The sequence below is a fragment of the Pelmatolapia mariae genome, linkage group LG13, assembly GCF_036321145.2.
Source record: "Pelmatolapia mariae isolate MD_Pm_ZW linkage group LG13, Pm_UMD_F_2, whole genome shotgun sequence".
Classification (NCBI taxonomy): domain Eukaryota; kingdom Metazoa; phylum Chordata; class Actinopteri; order Cichliformes; family Cichlidae; genus Pelmatolapia; species Pelmatolapia mariae.
Window position 1 is genome coordinate 34,811,356 of NC_086238.1, and position 18,688 is coordinate 34,830,043.

The following is an 18,688-nucleotide window of genomic DNA, read 5'->3' on the forward strand; positions in this document are numbered from 1 at the left end:
TGCTTGGTGCGTGCCAGGATGGCACCAGCACAGAGTACACTGAAAAAGTGTTTGCCTCCTTCCTGATTTCCTGTGTTTTTGTATGTTTGTTACACTTAAATGTTTCAGATCATCAAACAAATTTAAATATTAGACAAAGATAACACAAGTAAACACAAAATGCAGATTATAAATGAAAGTGTTTTTCTTATTACGGGGAAAAATCCAAACGTACATGGCCCTGTGCGAAACAGTGATTGCCCCTGAACCTAATAACTGATTGGGTCACAGCAACAACTGCAATCGAGCATTTGTGATAACTGGCAGTGAGTCTTTCACTTTTTGGCCCACTCATCTTCGCAAACTGTTTTACAACCACATTCGGAGGGTTTTCGAGTATGGACCGCCTTTAAGGTCATGCCACAGCATCTCAATCGGGTTCAGGTCAGGACTTTGACTGGGCCAATCCAAAGTCTTCATGTTGGTTTGCTTTACCCACTCAGAGGTGGACTTGCTGCTGTGTATTGGATCTTTGTCCTGCTGCTGAACCCAAGGGCACAATGAATGAAATAAGTAAGAGCGATACAGTGAGAAATGAATAGTTATACTTAAGAACTATTTCCTTTTTTTTCAATTTTGCACAATTCTGTAATTGTGTATAATTTACTTAATTTGTATTTGGCAGATCTGGTTTTTGCTCACCAGCGCAACTTTGTGAATGGCCACACATATATGTTCTGTGTTTTTTTGTTTTTGCTTTCCTTTACATTTTTACCTTCGTGTGTTTTTGGGTAAATAAGACTTGTAGACTCATAGCACTTCTACTAAAAGTATAAATAAAAAAATAAATAAAATAAATGCACAGCACACATAAAACAAACAAAACAAGACGAGAAAGAAAATAAAAATAACAAATAAAATAAAATAAAGAAGAGAAAAAAAAAGTCAACACCAAGTATCATTTTCTAAATTAATTCCCTTCATAATGTCTCAGAAACTCAGTTAAAGGTGACCACATTTCTTCAAGATCTACTCCCTTTCCTCTGACAATAAGTAAGTGGTTCCAATACAATACATGATGTTGCCTCCTTCACCCACCTATGACTTTAGCGTACATCTATTTTCTTGCAATACAAAGATATTCACCGCCTGGCCTGCAGGAGTCCAAAGTTGATCCATTTTAGCTGTGTGGAGCTAAAACCACAATTCTCTGGATATACAACCAGCTCGTGGCAGTTATCTGACTGTGTGGTTGGACCAGTCAGTCCAGTAAGAAATATTAAACAGTGTTAAACCTGTTCTTTTTAAATGGCAAAGGCCATCACAAGTAAATGGACTGGTTCTTATACAGCACTTTTCGTCCATTCACACTAAGTTGATTACACTGGAGAGCAACTTGGGGTTCAATATCTTGCCCAAGGATACGTTAGCATGCTAACTGGAGCAGCCAGGGATCAAATCACCAACTTCCCAATTAGTAGATGATGTCTCTACGTCCTGAGCTACAGCCAACCCTACAGTAGTTGAAGAAAGTGCTGAAACATCTGTCCTGTGTACTAACTGTAAATACAGATGGCTTTCCAAACACACATATCCTAATGCTAGAGTACAACTAAGGCGGTTAATATGCTCAATATGAAACCCGTGGACCTATCATCTGAAATGTACAGGCATGAAAAGGGAAGAAAGTGCAGAGTGCTTCTAGCATTCTAGAAAACACAACATGCAACACTTTGGAATGTAGTTACAATGTTACTGTTGTTGCAATGACACTTATTGTGAAATGCAGTTCTAATAATTGAGATCATGTTAATGTTTCCTGATAACAAATGGTTACTTACAGTTGTGATGAAATAAATCAAATTCAATCCCAGTTTTAGAAGCACAAAGACTGTCTTTATTCAAGCAGGTCAGGAAGTCAGTTGTGATGTACACAGGAAAACATCATGACTTTGTGCAATACACATTCTGCTTTTAAAATTTCGTACAGTTCATTTCCCATTTCTAATGTAACGCTGAAGCCATAGCAAATTTGCCTTTATCCTTTATTACTACATCACTACACTAAACTAATGTAAATGAAATGTAACTGATTAAAGACTGTGGAGCCACATATTCATGGAAAGCTATTTCATCTTTACTATAACAAACATTTTAGATCCCACAGATATGTTTGACCAGTGTAAAGACACATTCAGTCGATGCAAAGGCAGCGCGTGCACTTTTATCAAGTCATCAGCATCTTCATCGTTAAATGATCAAACCTGGATTGACACATTCCACATGTACTCAAACTGATGCCAGTTTTTGAGCGACCTCACAGTTGCCCTGCTCCAAGCTGCTTTTTTACACTAGTAAAAGGAGCTATGGCCCCCTTAGCGCAGTGCAGTCTAACATGGTCCTAAATGATGGCCTCTCTGTCGGCCAGTGCCACATAAAAAGCCACCGTTAGCTGTGATGTGACAGTCACTGAGTATCCTTCATCTGCGTCTTGATAACACTAACACTGAAGGTAAAATGCTGTAGTCGGCTAAACCAGTGTTGTGTATCTTCAATACAAGCATCTGCAGTCAAATCTAGATTGGTGTTAATCAATAAGTGAAGTGTTTTGGGGTTTTCTTCTATTTATGGGTTTGTTTCTGGTTCACTGGTGATAAAGTGATAAAGATATTCTCAAAGAAAAATCTAAATAGACAGTATTACAGTTCAGACTTACCAAAGACCAAAGCCAGACCATGAGATGTTCCCACAGCAATGACACCCGACACTGTCTGAAGACACAGGAACAGCTCAGAACAGACTAAACATGGAAAAGTTTTAAAACAGACAAATAAAAATGACAAAACAAAGGCTCCAAGTGTGACTCCAGCTGACGGCTGTCATCTTCCTGCTCTTGCTGTCATTATTTGTCAGGTTCTACTATCTGCTGATCCACGTCTCTAGTATGTAGACATCCTTCGTATTGTAAAATATTTTTAATTATTGATGCAGGTGTACATATTCAGTCACTGAATATGAACTACTTAATAAATACTCACTATAGCTGTTGGAAGTCCAGCGTCCACTTTGTCCTGAGTGAAGACACAAAATGTTTTAGTTAAGAATGAGGAACGTTTGAAATTCAGATTTTGATTCTGCAATTGTGTTATTCATTTTCTGTGCTAAACTCTTTCAGATTGCTCGTAGAGATAAAAACCCACTCGTGTATTATAAAGCTTGGTAAGAAGTCTTAGACTAGGTTAAAGTACAGACTTGAATTGGGATTAACTTTGGGTCAAGCAGCTCTTATGTTAGGATAAGACTATAAACATGTTGTGTGTCTGTGTTTCTGTGAAGGATGTGTGATTGTGTAAACGCAGCTTTACATTTTCAGGACAAATTCTGGTTTCAGGTGAGTTTTACAAACCGTCAGTATGAATGAAATCAAATATGATGATATCCTAGTGCAGACTTTCAGTTTGAATTCATTTTTAGAAATTATAAATAATGCCGCATGCAGATGCAGTGATGCTCTTTTGTGCTCTTCCAGGTTTTTTAGTGTTGCTCAGTAAACACCACACTGATTGATTTAGCCACTGACTTCCTGTCATCTCTGACAGATTCATTGTTTCATTGTTTTTTTAGCTTATTTATGGTCTGCTTCACCTGCAGAGCACCAGTGAACACTTACTAAATGCAAGGTCAACACGTATCAGCTTCATTTGTTTTGAATTAAGAGAACAGGTCTCACCTGGGTATTAAAAGGTTTTGCAGTCACCCATTAATTCATTCTCTGCCTCTGACGATGGAGGACTGTGTTTGAAAATGGCTTTACTTCCTAAAAAGTTTCACATTTTTGTTAAACCCCTTCGAGCAAAGCTAAATATATACTATGTATACAATTCTCTGTGGTGGTGTCCAGAGTTACAAAGTTACCACAAACCAAAAAAGAGTGTGGAAACATAAGAACTGGTTTGTATTTAGCTGTGATGGTTGTGGATGTGTGTTACAGCCTTACAGCAGCAGACACGATCTGTGCAGAGATGCCCTTCAGCAGGCTGTGTCGAAGGACACATCCATGAACTGTTGAACTCATGTCCACTGTCCTCTTCCTTCTTTAACACAGACACACACAAAAACAGAGGTAAAGAAAAGCACACACACAAAAAATGCATTAATTTACTTAACTACATGCACACACATGATGGCTGGCTGCTTCTCCTACTATCAGAATAACGTTGTTTCCTTCTGCCGTTACAGCAGCAACTACAAAGCAGTACTCAACACACTCAAGAGACACACCTTTAATTTATACTCCTAAATAAAGCTTCTGCATAAAGCATTTAAAATTTGGACTAATTGCAAATTAAAATTACTGACAAATTGAAATATTTGTATGTATTGATTTTACTCTAATTCTTCAGATCATCACTTTTCTTTTTTCTCTACATAAAAATGTAAGAGTAGCAATTTTCAAGAGAAAAACGTTTTATATTTGTGTGTGTGCGTGTGTGTGTGCATGTGTGTGCGTGTGTGTGTGTGTGTGTGTGTGTGTGTGTGTGTGTGCGTGTGTGTGTGTGTGTGTGTGCACATGCCGTTTAAGGTGTGTTGGGTCTCCGCTGTCAGAGCTGGCCAGAGAGGAGGTCTCACAGGAGTGAGCGTCCATGTTGTCTGTGTTTAGGATGCAGGTGTCCTCCAGTACAAACGGTTCCTCCTCATCCTCCAGCTGCAGCAGAGCACAACATTACAAACACACATCTACTAAACAGTTCACAAACACGGTCTCTTCAAATCCCAGCAGAAGGTCGTTAAGTTGTGCGTTCATGTGAGAAAAAGCATTTGCTATGAGCAAATGAAGGGAAGTTAATACTGGAGAAATGTCGTATCCCTCTGTGATTGTGTTTAAATGTCTGTAACTGTAGCAATACTGCACAGATGAGAGAAGGCAGATTTTACTTGATGCGTGCCTTATAGAATAATTGTTGCTCAATAATGCCACCGAGGCTTTGATTCTTTCAGACATGCTGGAGTTTTACTGACTGATGTAAAGGTGGCCGTGCTTTTGGCCCCTCTGCTTTGAAACAACCTGCAAGAGGAAGCTTTCAAACTCTCAGAGTCCTTTCAGAAACGTGCTGTCACTTCATGTAATCACTGTCTCTTCTTCTGTCTGTATTCTATTTTTTCATTTTACTTTAATTTTTAACTTTCTAAAGCAGACCTGGGAAATGCAGAGCAAGAGGGCAACATCCGGCCATCGGCTGGCCAGGACTGGCCCACGTGAGCTAGGATTCACATGTAAATAAGTTTACGTCATGGAGTTTGTCCCATTTCAGCCATCAAACATTCTGACTGAGGTTTTAGCCATTTTTGATGAAGTTATCCCGTCTTTCACAGCTCCACCTCAGACACTGAACCTGTGCAGCCCTCCAACAGTGTCTCATGTCCCTGTGCCTGCTTAACCCAACATCACTAAAAACTCAGATTAATAATGTCCCCAAACCAAAAACACCAAATTATAACCAGAATGTAAAAACTGAAAATCCTGAACCCAAAGCGAGGGGCTACTGAATCCTGACTGAAACTCTCAAAACAAATCAAAACTCAACACCTGGCTCCCAAACACCTGCACATCACTCATTATAGGATTTATTGACACCTATAATCTATTTTGGAAGCATTCTTCACTTTTAAGGACCGACAGAGACCACGTCAGCCGGTTAGGTACCCGAGTCCTAGCGGCTAAGGAGCTGTGCAGACTGCTCCGTGTGACAGACTCTCTGGATCCCACACTTTCTTCCTCTCGAGCTGCTGCAGTCATGAATAGTTCTGTTGATCTTCCAGCTCCACTTTCAGGCCTCACCAACTGAGTACAGCACATTACAGTCCTGGCTCCACAAAGCTGTCACCAGCTCTTCCCTTACTTTATGCTCAGTCGTTATCCCAATTACTGACACAAGGTCACAATTTAAGACAAAGTGGCCTGGTCATAATAAAGCACTAACCTACCAATCTCTGTAATTATAACTAACATAAGGAACCTTATGTTATTATGGAAATGATTTCATTACCTCTTAAAAATGAGACACTTGTTCTCATTGAGACTTGGCTCGAACCACAGGACCGCTGCCCTCTTGTGGAAGCTCTCAAATCAGATTTTATGTTCCCTTCTTAAATTTGACCAGCTCACTGTGGTTGGGAATCTAAGATACACATTGATGATTCTTCTAACACTGACCAAGTCACTGAATTTAGTAAAACATGTTACTCGTCCCAGTCAAAACAGTGGGCACCACCCAGGACTGCGTTTTCACCCTTGATCTATCCTGAAGCTCCCTGTGTATGTCTGTTTCCCACAGGACATCTAGACACTTTTTCCTACTTAATAAGAATTTGCCTGCTACATTTTCAGCTCTCTTCTCTCATTTGTCCACCTGAGCACCTACCTCTTTATTATCTTGGTGCTGGCCACAATACTTAAAAAACAGCCACTGTCACCCCTTCGCTTAACCCTCCCCACATTTTAAACAGTTACATTTCCAAACCTTCATTCAGCTGTGGTCCATCAGTTACTTGGACTGGTTGAAGGTATTAATATATTTGATAAATTCCAATCTGGTTTCAACGCAATCCCTGTATCAAAAACACATTACTGAAAATGACCAATGATGTTCTGATGTGTTCAGGTGAAAGAGAGTATCTGATTTTGTTTCTGCTTGATCTGTGTGCAGCCTTCAACATCACTGAATTGGGATCTCTGGCACTGCTTTCATATGGTCACGTATCATATTGATCATTTCAGAATTCACATTAGCAATTACTCAACTGCTCCCCTCATATCCATCACCGTCACTCCCTGATAGTAATGCATGAATGGTAAACATGAAATAGTCTGTTACAGCACGAAAGAAACACAAGTGGAGCTCGATTAGGCCTGGGCATCGTCGCTGATTTCTACAACCGACTCATTCTGATTCACAAGGTCCCAATTCAAATTTGACTCAGAAATATAATTATGATCATTTATCTTGGATATGTACTGTCGAGTAGGAACCTGCTATACCTTGTAAATTAAAAATATTTAACTATTTCTCTGCAATTACAAACTGAGTGTAAACTGTCTAAGTATAACAAGAAAGCTGACACTTCATCACAGCAGACTGTGTCAAAGTCACTGAGGATAAAACACTGAGATTTTCCTGGCCTGGTCTTTTATAACATATAACGGCCCTGACTATATGCTGCAGTAGATCAAAAATGGAAGAAAACCATGAATCAACATATGAACATTACCTGCTGCTGCTGAAGTAAAGCAGAGAAAAGTTACAGAGGTTTTAGCTGAGCGTTTTCCAATTTGGCACAATGTGTAAAAGCTGAAATTTCTTCAGTACTGAAAAGCAGAAATGGGGCTTTTTGACAGAGGTCACTTTTTGGAAAAACAACAACAACAACAAGAAAAAAACTATTCAATTTGAATAGGGAAATCGATTTTTTAAACCCAGCCTTATATTAGATGCACACAGCAAGGTGTCCTATCACTGTGCAACCCTTGGAATAAGTCTGAATGACATTATTCACTTCATGAAAACACAAATAAAGTCAAGTCTCTTCACACTTGCACTGCTTTCCATGTCGGAGCTCCCTGATCATGTTTGTATGAATGATGGGTGGTCTCATCACATCACATCTAACATTTAACTTAACAACATTTTAACAGGATACAAGAATTACATACGTTATTAGATAAGGATGCACTAGACCAGCGGTCCCCAGCCTTTTTTGTTTAATGTCCGACAATATTTTCATGGACCAGCCTTTAAGGTGTGGCGGATAAAAACAACTAAATAAAATGATACAACCGAGACAAAAACTGTGGAATTCTGTAAATATAATAATAAACAAGAATTCACTGTGTCCCACATAGCAAGCAGGTCTGACCCAGATCTGGTATCAAGCCGGCACTGCTGGCTGACTTCTGGCATGATAAGATGTATGTCATCCAGATATGGGCCAGGCCTGGCATAGATGGCACTGTCTATGTGATGGCATGCCACATCTGTCCTGACTGTGGTTTGGTTCATGTGGCCCAGGCCCATAGAAAACAGGTCTGGCCCGGATCTGCCATCAAGCTGGCACTTCTGACTGACTGGTGTCATGGCTGAGTGTATGTTAACCAGATGTGTGCCAGGTCTGGCAATGACGGCACTATTTATGTTCCTATTTTTCGGGAGAGTAGACCAGCGCTATATAAGAATCAGTCCATTCAGTGTCTGAACAGAGTTACGTCATGTTACTTTTCCACTATTATGTTCCGGCACATGTTGTTATTACATGGCTTGATTAAGGTACACATTAGGCTGACACCTGGGGCCAGAGCTGAAACTGTTCTGGGCCAGCACAGGACCAGCAGTGTGCCTGCAACTGGCCTTGTGCTGGCCCATGTGTGGGCCACATCTAGCAAACTATTTCTGGGCCACCAAAGGGCCGTCATTCTTTGCAGCATGTGGGCCATGTGTAAGCACATTGTGTGGGCCAGATCCGGGCCATACCAATCTTGCTTTGTGGGGTGATTGTGTAACTTTATTAGCAGCCTCCTCCTGAAATGCGCCAACAACATTGAGAGTAACATCCTCCTCTCTGCCCCTTAATGCACTCTGGTCGCCATGGTAACGCGTAAATTTTTTTTCAAAATAAGACACACAACTACAAAACAAATATAAAGTACATGAAAATATACAGAAAATGTATTCATAACATACGGGAAAGACCCAGCAAAACAGAGTTAACGATAAAAACCCTGAAAATCATCAATTTCACACCGGAGCCTCAACTCTCGCAGCCCGGTACCAAACGACTCGCCCGGGGGTTGGGGACCGCTGCACTGGACTACAACTGCACATCTGTCATGTAGTCAGAAGTAGTAAATAAATCCTTTAGAAATTTAATCTCACAAACTCCATTTTGAAATTTGCAGTGAGATGAAGACATTTAACCCAGCTACAGTGGGTCAGTGCACTCCTAGTGTCAGTGCCAAGCCGGGATAAATGGGGAAGGTTGCGTCAAAAAGGGCATCTGGTGTAAAATCTTGGCCAAATCAAACATGCGGCTGATAAAAAATAACATTTCCAGACTGGAAATGACCACCTCTGGTGCTGTTGGCCAACAGAGGGTTGGTGGAAACCATGCTACTGCAGAGGAAAGGCTCATTAGCAGACAGCATAACAGAAAGAAAGGCAGGAAAGTGGAGGTGAGAGTAGGGACTGGAAATGTAGGCTGTATGAGAGGTAAAGCGTGAGAGCTGGCTGATAGATGGGTAGAAGGAATCCAGATATATGGTACGTGCAGGAAACCAGGTGGAAGAAAAGGAAGGCCAGGAGCAATGGAAGTGGACTGAAAAATGTTCTACCATGATGTAGACAGGAAGAGAAATGGAGGAAGGCTAATTCTGAAGGAAGACAGGATCAGTCCGAGTCTGAAGCTGAAAATCAAAGGGTGATGTTGAATGTTATCGGTGTATATGAACCACAGGTTGGATGTCAGTTTAAGGAGAAAGACTACTTCTAGAGTAAGATGGATTAAGTAGGACACAGCGTCCACAGGGGAGAGTGGGGCCTGGAGAAGACTTCAGTGGACATGTAGGTGAAGAAAACAGATGTGATGAGGAGGTGTTCAGTAGGTATGGTATTAAGGAGAGAAACGCAGAAGGACAGATGTTGGTGGATTCTGATACTTCAGAAGGATGTGGAACATAGCATAGCAAGGCTAGCATGACAGTGGACGCAGGAGGATCATACACAGAAGGGGCAATCTGAAAGAGATGGGAGACTGCAAGGTGGTGTCAGAGGGGAACGTAGCCACAGATGGCAGTCTGTAGAATGGCTTCAGACATTAAGAAGACAAAGCGAGTGAAGGCAGAGGCAAGGATTTAAATGGTGGAGGTTGAAGGAGGAGGAATACTCCACAAAGTTCAGGGAGGAGCTGAGAAAGCACGACTGGAGTGCTGAGGAAATTCTGGTGTAACAGAGGAAGGAGAACATGAAGTTTTGGTGATACAGGAAAGCATTCACAGGAAGAGGTTGGCAATGAAAAAGTTCAACAGTCATGGAGATGAACAAAGTAGACAGGAGTACTGGGAGACTAGATGTACAACAAAGAGGGAGATGGCAAAGGAAAAGCGTTATGTGAGAATGACCACTGTGGAAAGAGAAAAGGAGTGGGTTCACCACAGCCATTTACAGCCTAGCCAAGGTCTAGACACATGTGCAGAGGAGGGAGGAAGGATTTGGACAAAGGATTTCGAAGATAGAGCAGCCAGCAAGGACGAAAAGAAGAAGACCACAGAGAAGGTTCCTGGATGTAGCAATGGAAGACATTAGGAGGGCTGGTGTGAGAGAAGAGGAGGCTCTGGATAGGGTGAGACAGAGCCAGGTGATCTGTTGTAGTGACCCCCTAACGGAAAAAGCCGAAACAAGTCGTAGAAGTAAGATTAAGGCATTTGTGAGTGTTACATTTTCACTATTCCCAATCCAAAAGAAAACAGTCTCGCTGGGATACAGATCTTTCCGAGCTTTTACACTGCACACCCATCTGGTCACACAAGTCAGTGCGGGCAAGGCTTGTTCCCATGAGGAAAACTCCAGTGTGGGTCTGAAACGTGAGATCCCTGCCAGAATGTCAAACTGACTTATGTCTGAATCAAAGAGAACTTTGATCATTTGTTATTTCGTGAGAATTTGCTCTCGTGACTGCTTTTTTTAAGCTCTTAACTCTGCATGGCATGACAACTAACCACAGCATATGGTAAAATAGAGCGTTTCTTATCTCTATACCACCTGCAGAATATTTTTATTTCTTTCACTAAGCAGCCACTTTTTGTCAGGGAGTTCACCGGTAAGTAGCCAATATCACATTTCTAATGTGCTCTGCTTTGATTAGATTATATGCACCCACATGCTTACTTTGGCGTCCTTTCAAGGGCACTTTGAATAAGCAAACACCATTTGTCATCAAGTCACTGTAGTCTACTGTCAGTTTGGAAGAAAAATGAATTGTAATCAGATTTACAGACACTCCTTTTCTACACAAAGTAACAGTAACAAAACTGTTACACCATCAAGCAACAGCAAGAAGTCACTGCAGCTGATAAAAAACTACTTAAATTGAGAAACAGCTAAAAAAAAGTGCTTTCACCTAAAACTCTTACACCAGACACAGAACAGCATCCACACAATAAAAGCTAATAGCTATTAGTTGTTATTAGCCAACCAGCTAAAGTTAAGACTGTATTAAGTCACAACATATGCCTCTGTCCTTTATTGTCCTGGCACACAAGTAGGCGTGCCAGGATAACAAAGATAACACATTAAAGTGGAAAGATTAGCCTGACTCACAGGCCAGAGTAAGACTGAGTAAGCTTTACAAACGCCTGAGGCAAAGGACATTTATCTAGCTGCTGTTTACTTCCCCAAGCCTTCCAGCAAACCCCAAGGACACTTTGGTTAATGACCGCCCACTTTAAAATCTACTGGCTTTTATTTTGCTGTATAGTTGCTGGACATGCATACAATTTAACCGCTGAGGGAATGTTCAGGCAAAGGTCAGACAACTGGCAATGGCTTTCCTCTACAGACCGAGCTGAAGAGAGAATCTAACACATAAAACCCAGGAAACTTTAACTAAAGCTTACATCTACAAGTAACTAATTACAATAATATAGCAAGTAATCAACAGGAATTAAATATGTGGACTTCCTTATTCTTATTTATCTACATAATTACCACAGTTAATTTCAAAGCGTACTTGAACAGTCATGTTGACCCATTCATTAAATATTTGTGGGAAAGTGCAGCGTGACGACGTGTTTTGCCAAATGATAATAACACAAAACACTCATCATCCACCATCCTCCAGCATCTGACTGAAGCCTTAAATACTGTGCATAAAAATATGGAAAACTTCTTGTTTTCCTATTTATGTGAAACACATACTGCACAACCACCTGTGTCACAAGACAAGGCATGAAACCTGCACTGAGATACTAACGGTACAGTTTGGTATATTTTGTTGTATATTTTGTATGTTTTTGGACAAAGACACCATTGTCGTCATTTTCCTACGTACATGTCCTCAATACATTTTAAATCAAGCAATCAAGATGGAACTGATGGGCAGACTTTCAGTTTTCATTCCATAGTTTAAAAAAAGAATTGCATTAACTGTTTACAGACATTGTTAAACCCAGTCCCTCATTTTCATAATCTCTAAAGTAACTATCCCAGTAATTTTAAAGCACTGCCTTTGATGAAGCATCAACGTGCTGTGGGTTGGTGTCTTGCAGCGTCTATCACCCTCAGACCAATGTGTTGGTGGAGCAGCTGGATAAAACTCCACAATTCTCAAGGATGAATGCATTTGGGATCACTGCCTAGAGCCTCTGCTGTTGGCCCTGTGGGAGCTACACCAGGCCTCCACAGGACTTTCTCCCTTTGAGTTACTCTATGGCAGGAAGCCGCGGGGGTGTTTAAAGAAAACTGGGGGGAAAGTCCAAGCCCACCTAAGAAATAAATTCAATAAGTTCTGGACACACAGTGGGGAGGTTGTCATTGGAGAATGTCCTCCAGACCCAGGAACAGGAACCCAACAGAGGGGCTAGGCCCAGACAATTTTTACCAAGAGATAAAGTGCTGTACTGCTCCCTTTCTCTAGCTCAAAGTTACTCACCAAGTGGCAAAGAGCCATGGTGGGGGACGTTGACCTTAACCTTCTCAAAGCATCGAGAGAGGCTGAAACCACTTCTCTGGCGAGCCTGGTGAAGGGAAAAGATAAGCTGGGGCCTTGATGCCATGTTTCACTATTCCCACCTCCCTCCATTGTGATGTTTATCTCACACAGGCCCAGACAGCGGATGTTGCTGCATTGCAACAGCGTTTTGCAGATGTGTTCTCCATCCTGCTTGGTTGTACCACTCACATAGAGGACAATTTTGAAAGGCGCCCTGGCATGACGGTGTGCTCACGGCTTATCAGTTACCTAAACACAAAAGACAAATTGTTAAGATGGAATAGGCGGAAGTGCTGAAAATGGGACTAATAGAAGATTAATGCCCCACAGTTTTTGTGGTGAAGAAAGATGGGTCTATATGGTTCTGTGTTGACTACCACAAGACCTGAACGAGGTCTCACAGTTTCACGCGTATCCCATTCCCTGGGTCGACGGCGGTGGTTGATTCCTTTCGCCGTTACCTCCTGGGGGGCCCTTTCACCATCTGGTCAGATCAAACCCTGCTACAGTAGCAGCATTGCATGAAGCATGCCAACACCCAGATCACCCGGTGGTATCTGGGCTTACAGCCTTTTAAGTTCAAGTTGGTCCATGGGCTGGGGGCACACATAGTCACTGCTGATCATGGGGTAAGGTAGGCTAGGCTGCACGGCTCCCCGGCCTAAGTCAGAAGTGGGGGTGTGGGGCAGGGTGTGGTTTGTGGCTCAGCTGCAGGGAAGGGGAGGAGCAGTGGGTTCAAGGTGTGGCGTCATCAGCTAATTATGCCTCCTCTATTTGAGTACAATGCAGGGACCTGATGATAGCGCAGTGATTGGCTGAGCTGGAGTGTGGCAGCTGGAAAGCTGTGGAGTGGACTGACTGAAAAACACTGTAAATAAACATACACTTGGGTGCGGTTTAGCTCAGTGGGATGAGCGGGCGACCATATGCCGTATGGCTGAGAGCGGCGGGCCCGGGTTCGGGGTTTGAGTCCGACCCGTGGCCACATGTCTTCCCCCCTCTCTCTCTCTCCCTCTGCTTTCCTGTCAGTCTTCACTGTAACTATCCAATAAAGCCAGAAAAAGGCCTAAAAATAATCATTTAAAAATAAACATTTCATTGGCAATGAGAATATGATTCCCAGAGACTCGTGAAAACATAAATATTGATGTTTAACATGATTTAAATAGATCAGTGTGTGTTTGTGTCATCATTTGATCATTTTAATGATATATTTGCCTTTTCTTACCACAGTACATAGAAAGCTTTACACTTTAACTTTTTACATGGAATACCTCATTGAGAATGCTTTCCAGTGTGGGAGGTGTATCCACTTGTGGAATGTCAAACTCCTTATCATCAATCTGAGAACAAAAGTAAAACAGAAACATACAGGATCAGAATGCTACACTAGTGTCTCGGTTTCCTGCTTTAACTTATCATGTACACAATGCATTTTAGCACAAACCAACATAAGAGAGCATACAGCACAATTATGACTACAATTTAAAAATCCATATAATAATCAATTGTAATTTGTGACTGAACATTCCTCAAACTAAGCTTTGCTTTGTAAGGAAAATACATTTGTGAGCAGCAGAGTTGAATATGTGGGTAGTGCCCATGAAAAACCTGCCAACCAGCTTATTTTGCTATTTACTTGTGTTTGGTGCTGTTTATTTGATGCCTGGAGTCTAAGGAATCAAGCTATATTTGCAGTTTAACAATTTATCCATTTAACAAACTGGGGCTTCAGTAGCATGTGGAAGTTTTAATCACTGGGACTGGACTGGTTCAGGACAGTCTGACTGTTTGTGGAAGCCAAGGCAAAAGGTGCTTAATCCACATAAATCACCTGTGTAAAGACCTGCAGGCTGCAGTTTACAGACTTATCCCATCCAGCCATTACAAATTAAAGGAAAGTTTTCACTGCAGGTAAATTTACTGTTGTTAATGAGTCTGAAGGTTGATTTTATATGGACAACAGCTGATGCACTTCTGCCCATGAGGAACACAGACTTCATTTCTACTGCTCCTCTAAATCAGCGGTCCACAACCCCCGGGCCTCGGACCGGTACCGGTCCGTGAGTTGTTTGGTACCGGGCCGCGAGAGTTGAGTCTCAGGTGTGAAATGTATGGTTTTCAGGGTTTTTATCGGTTTTCAGCGTTATTTTGTTATCGTTTTTATCGTTAACTCGGTTTTCCTGGGTCTTTTCACGTGTGTTATGAATAAATCTTCTTTTTTTCGGTACCGGTACTAGTTTTATTTTGTTGTATTTATCCGCGACACCTTAAAGGCCGGTCCGTGAAAATATTGTCGGGCATAAACCGGTCCGTGGCGCAAAAAAGGTTGGGGACCGCTGCTCTAAATTTCTTCTAATTATGAGTCTGTGTCCTAAAAAACTTATTTGACACGATTTCACTTTTTAAGCAGATCGTGCTCCTGCAGACTCTAGATGAAACGTCCACTCTGTGTGTGGCTCCAGTTCCCACAGCAAACACTCGGTCACATCTAATAAGGATGATTGCGCTGCGGTTTACAGACACATGTAACAAAGGTTCCATATACAGCTTTGCATAATGGACACATGTAACGACAGCTGTTCTATCCTGAACTCTCTGCTTTTTAAGCCCAACATGAATGATAAGTATTGCACTCTGTGTGTACACATGCTTTGATGCAGCTGACCAACAGATGGCAGCATTAGATAGCTACACTGTATTATGAGAGCCTTCCATAAATATGTGCTAAGGTTACAATGTAGGGATATGTTACTAATATTACTTTACATGACAGCAGCACAGTGTCTTGTGAAGCCTGTTAGGAATGTCTCAGTTGAAGAAAGAGACCCTACAGAGTAGAAAAGTACATTTTAATTATTGCTGAAACACATTCCACTAGGTAATATCATAATTAGGGGCAGATCATTCTGACAGAGAGCAGAACAAAAAGCAGTCAATATCCAAAAAAGAGCTTTGAATGTCCTTCATGAAGCCAGAAGACTCCTTAAAAAGCTGCTGACTGTCTTACTCCAACTGAGGTTTTAGGCTTCATGAGCCAGCTAACACAAGGAAAGATCTCAAAAAGCCCAAAGCTACTTTTCCATTTATGGATCAATTTTGTGATACTTACTAATGGAAGATTTTTTTCTTTCAGTTGCCGTCTTTTTTGTTTCTCTTAATGCAGGCAAATGCTTGTGCAATTCAATTAAAAGAACCCATCTGTTTGCCCACATTGTCTAGAAAGTCTTGCTCCTCGAGCAAACAGCAGCCGAATGGCCAATCTAGCAGAATCCCCTAATAACTTGCTATTATTTCATCATTATTTAGTCATACAGCTTGATTCACTGAACACAGATTCAGGTGCTGGAAACATTTCCCAGAACATTTCTTCGAGATTGACAACATAGAGCTGGTGCAGTACAATGCAAATGTCCCGTTCCATCACATCCCAAAGCTGCTCTATTTGGATCTGTTGACTGTTTAGGCCATCTGAGTACAGTGAACTCATCATCATTCTGAGCTGATATGAACTTCGAGAGATGGTGTTATCCTTCTGGAAGCAGCCATCAGAGAATGAGTACAGTGCTGTCATAAAGGGATGCTCTTGTGCATATCTTGGTTGTAACAAGTGGTTACTGACTTCTTCTTGCATTCCTAACAGCATGAAGCAGTCTCGCCATTCTTCCCTGGCCTTTGACAACAGCAAGGCTTTTCTCCCAGGGAAATACCCAGGAAATTATGCTTAATGCACTGAATTCATACCATGTGATTGGCTGATTTATGAATTCCCATTCAAATGAAGTTAAACAATTGTACTTAATTGTACCCAATTAAGTGGACAATTAGTGTATCTTAGGAAAATCTGAGATCATGTATTAGAAGAACTAAAAAAAAAAAAAGCATCTGTGCACTGAAGGTGTTTTTGCAGAGGACAATGAACACTGTCAAAGTTGAGCTCAGAAGATTTTTTTTTATACAAAACAAATGCTGAGAGTGTAAAAAATGCACTTTAAAAATGCAACAGCTCATCTTTTGTGTTTTAAAAAGGAACATTCTCCAATTACTTTAAAACTGACCACAGATGCACCGATCAGCCAGGAACAAGAATCTTCACCATGTTTTGGGCCCTGACCAGTGACCGGCCAGTCAGCCTCGCATATATTATTATGAACCATTTCATTTTAAGCATGCACAGCACTTTCTCAGCAGCACAATGTCGCTCACACATTCACAGAACAAGCTAACGTGTGGTTAGCGTGGAAGCTCTTTGCTGTGAGTGCAGAAACAAAGTAAACGTGCGTGACAACAAACCTAATCAGACACTGAATCACGTTCACTCAGCTGAACATGGACACTTTAAAGATGATAACAAAGGCAAAGTGGATAAAATTAACAACATCCAGAGCTCAGAGGCAGCCACAAGCTGCAAAAGGACAACTGGGGAGACGGGCGAAAAAGAAAAAAGCATTGATTTCCTGTTATATGCTGAAGTTATAAACATCTGATGGTAAATGATGGAAGCACTTGACATTTGTTTTGTTACAAAAATCTTTGCACTTGCTTTTGTCAGGTGAGGTAAAGGTGGGAGGGTGTACACCAGCTTATTTTCTCTTCATCTGTTGTAACTCACTCCAGTAGCGGTGCATTTTTTCAGCTGTTTCAATCACAGAAGATCATGGAACTTACAGCACTTTGGGGGAAATTAGAATTATTTCTCTTTTTATAACAAATATTTTGCATTGAAGAAAAGTTGCTTTTATTTAATGTCAGCTATAGCTCTTAGAAATAAAATTGGAATCTGCAAAAAGGACCAGGTCAAACTAAGGAAAAGAGAAAATCAGAAATCGGAATTGCAAAGTAAATTGCAATTGGATGATCTCTATGATTGCCTTATATAAATACAAATGTCCACAGCTGATTTGTTTATTGCCAGTCTGGGGAATCGATATTGCCGGGGTTTCATTTAGATAAACCGTGCCAGGTCCCGACAGCACGTGAGATACACAGTAAAAACTACTTGATTACATCCCAAAAAGTTGATTCTGCTCATCTGGACGTAAAACCAGTTCATTCTAAGCGTGTACAACACATTAACTTTTGGGGATTTCCTTACCTGGATGATTGAGCATGCATCACATGACAAATGTCACACTTTAACATACAGTCTTGGTCATACACTGTGCCTTGGTCATAAATGGGTTCACCAAGCTCACCTTGAAAACAGTAATGCTGGTATGGGCTTTTATCACTACATTAAATCATATTATGGCAATTTCAAAAAGTGTAAACAAACAGGCGCCACCGGGCCTCATTTTGAGCCATCATAAGATCATAATAATCGTTATTAACACGGTATTTTTGCCCTTTCGCGTGAGAGTCCCATGCGTTGGTAATTTATGCAGTCGCATTTCATTCTTTCACACATAGATCAAGGTGTAGTCAAGCTCTTCGTGCACCTTTAAACGGCACCGCTGTCAGCTGAACTACACCACAGCGGAGTTCATGCTCCCTCTAACCCCACACAGCAGAGTAGTACAAATAAAGAGTCTCTCACCGAGTCCACTTCCATCAGGTTAAGCTGGGAAGAGGCCGAGAGTAGGCTGTGGGAGTCCGGGGAATGCGACATTTCTGTATTTACATGGACAAAACTCGGACCGCTGCAGAAAACAGAGACGTTTTCCGTATATTGTTCTACGCATGCGCGACAATGCGTAGACAACGCAAATCGGAACTCGAAGAGGGCTTTTCGTCGTCCTTCCTTTCACAATAAAAGCGCAGAACTCATACACTGTGTGACTAGGTTCAATCCTCCCAGTGACCCTGTGTGGACAAGTGGAAATAAATGGATGGACAGACATTCTCCTCGTTAAATTAACTCTGGCTATAAAGCCTATTTAATGATCAATGAAAAAAATGTTAATAAAAACTGCACAAACAAAACAAAATTTGTGTAATTACTAATCAAATCATG

At 41.3% G+C, this 18,688-nt stretch overlaps 1 protein-coding gene across 4 annotated transcripts in view; it reads right to left on the reverse strand.

The window, feature by feature from the left end:
- The window catches only part of vps8 (VPS8 subunit of CORVET complex), a 71,671-nt gene extending 53,256 nt beyond the window's left edge, over positions 1-18,415 (reverse strand). Inside the window, exons 1-6 of one of the 4 annotated variants that reach the window (XM_063491043.1) lie at positions 18,272-18,415; positions 14,010-14,078; positions 4,554-4,684; positions 3,977-4,070; positions 3,018-3,050; positions 2,696-2,750 (exon numbers count right to left, since the gene is read on the reverse strand). In XM_063491043.1, the coding sequence (XP_063347113.1) occupies positions 2,696-2,750; positions 3,018-3,050; positions 3,977-4,070; positions 4,554-4,684; positions 14,010-14,078; positions 18,272-18,343 (454 nt within the window). In that variant the 5' untranslated portion in view covers positions 18,344-18,415. Of the gene's footprint in view, positions 1-2,695; positions 2,751-3,017; positions 3,051-3,976; positions 4,074-4,553; positions 4,685-12,675; positions 12,985-14,009; positions 14,079-18,271 lie in introns of those variants that run through there. The other 3 variants (XM_063491042.1, XM_063491041.1, XM_063491039.1) reach the window with 3 other exon arrangements.
- Positions 18,416-18,688: the final 273 nt, after the last annotated feature.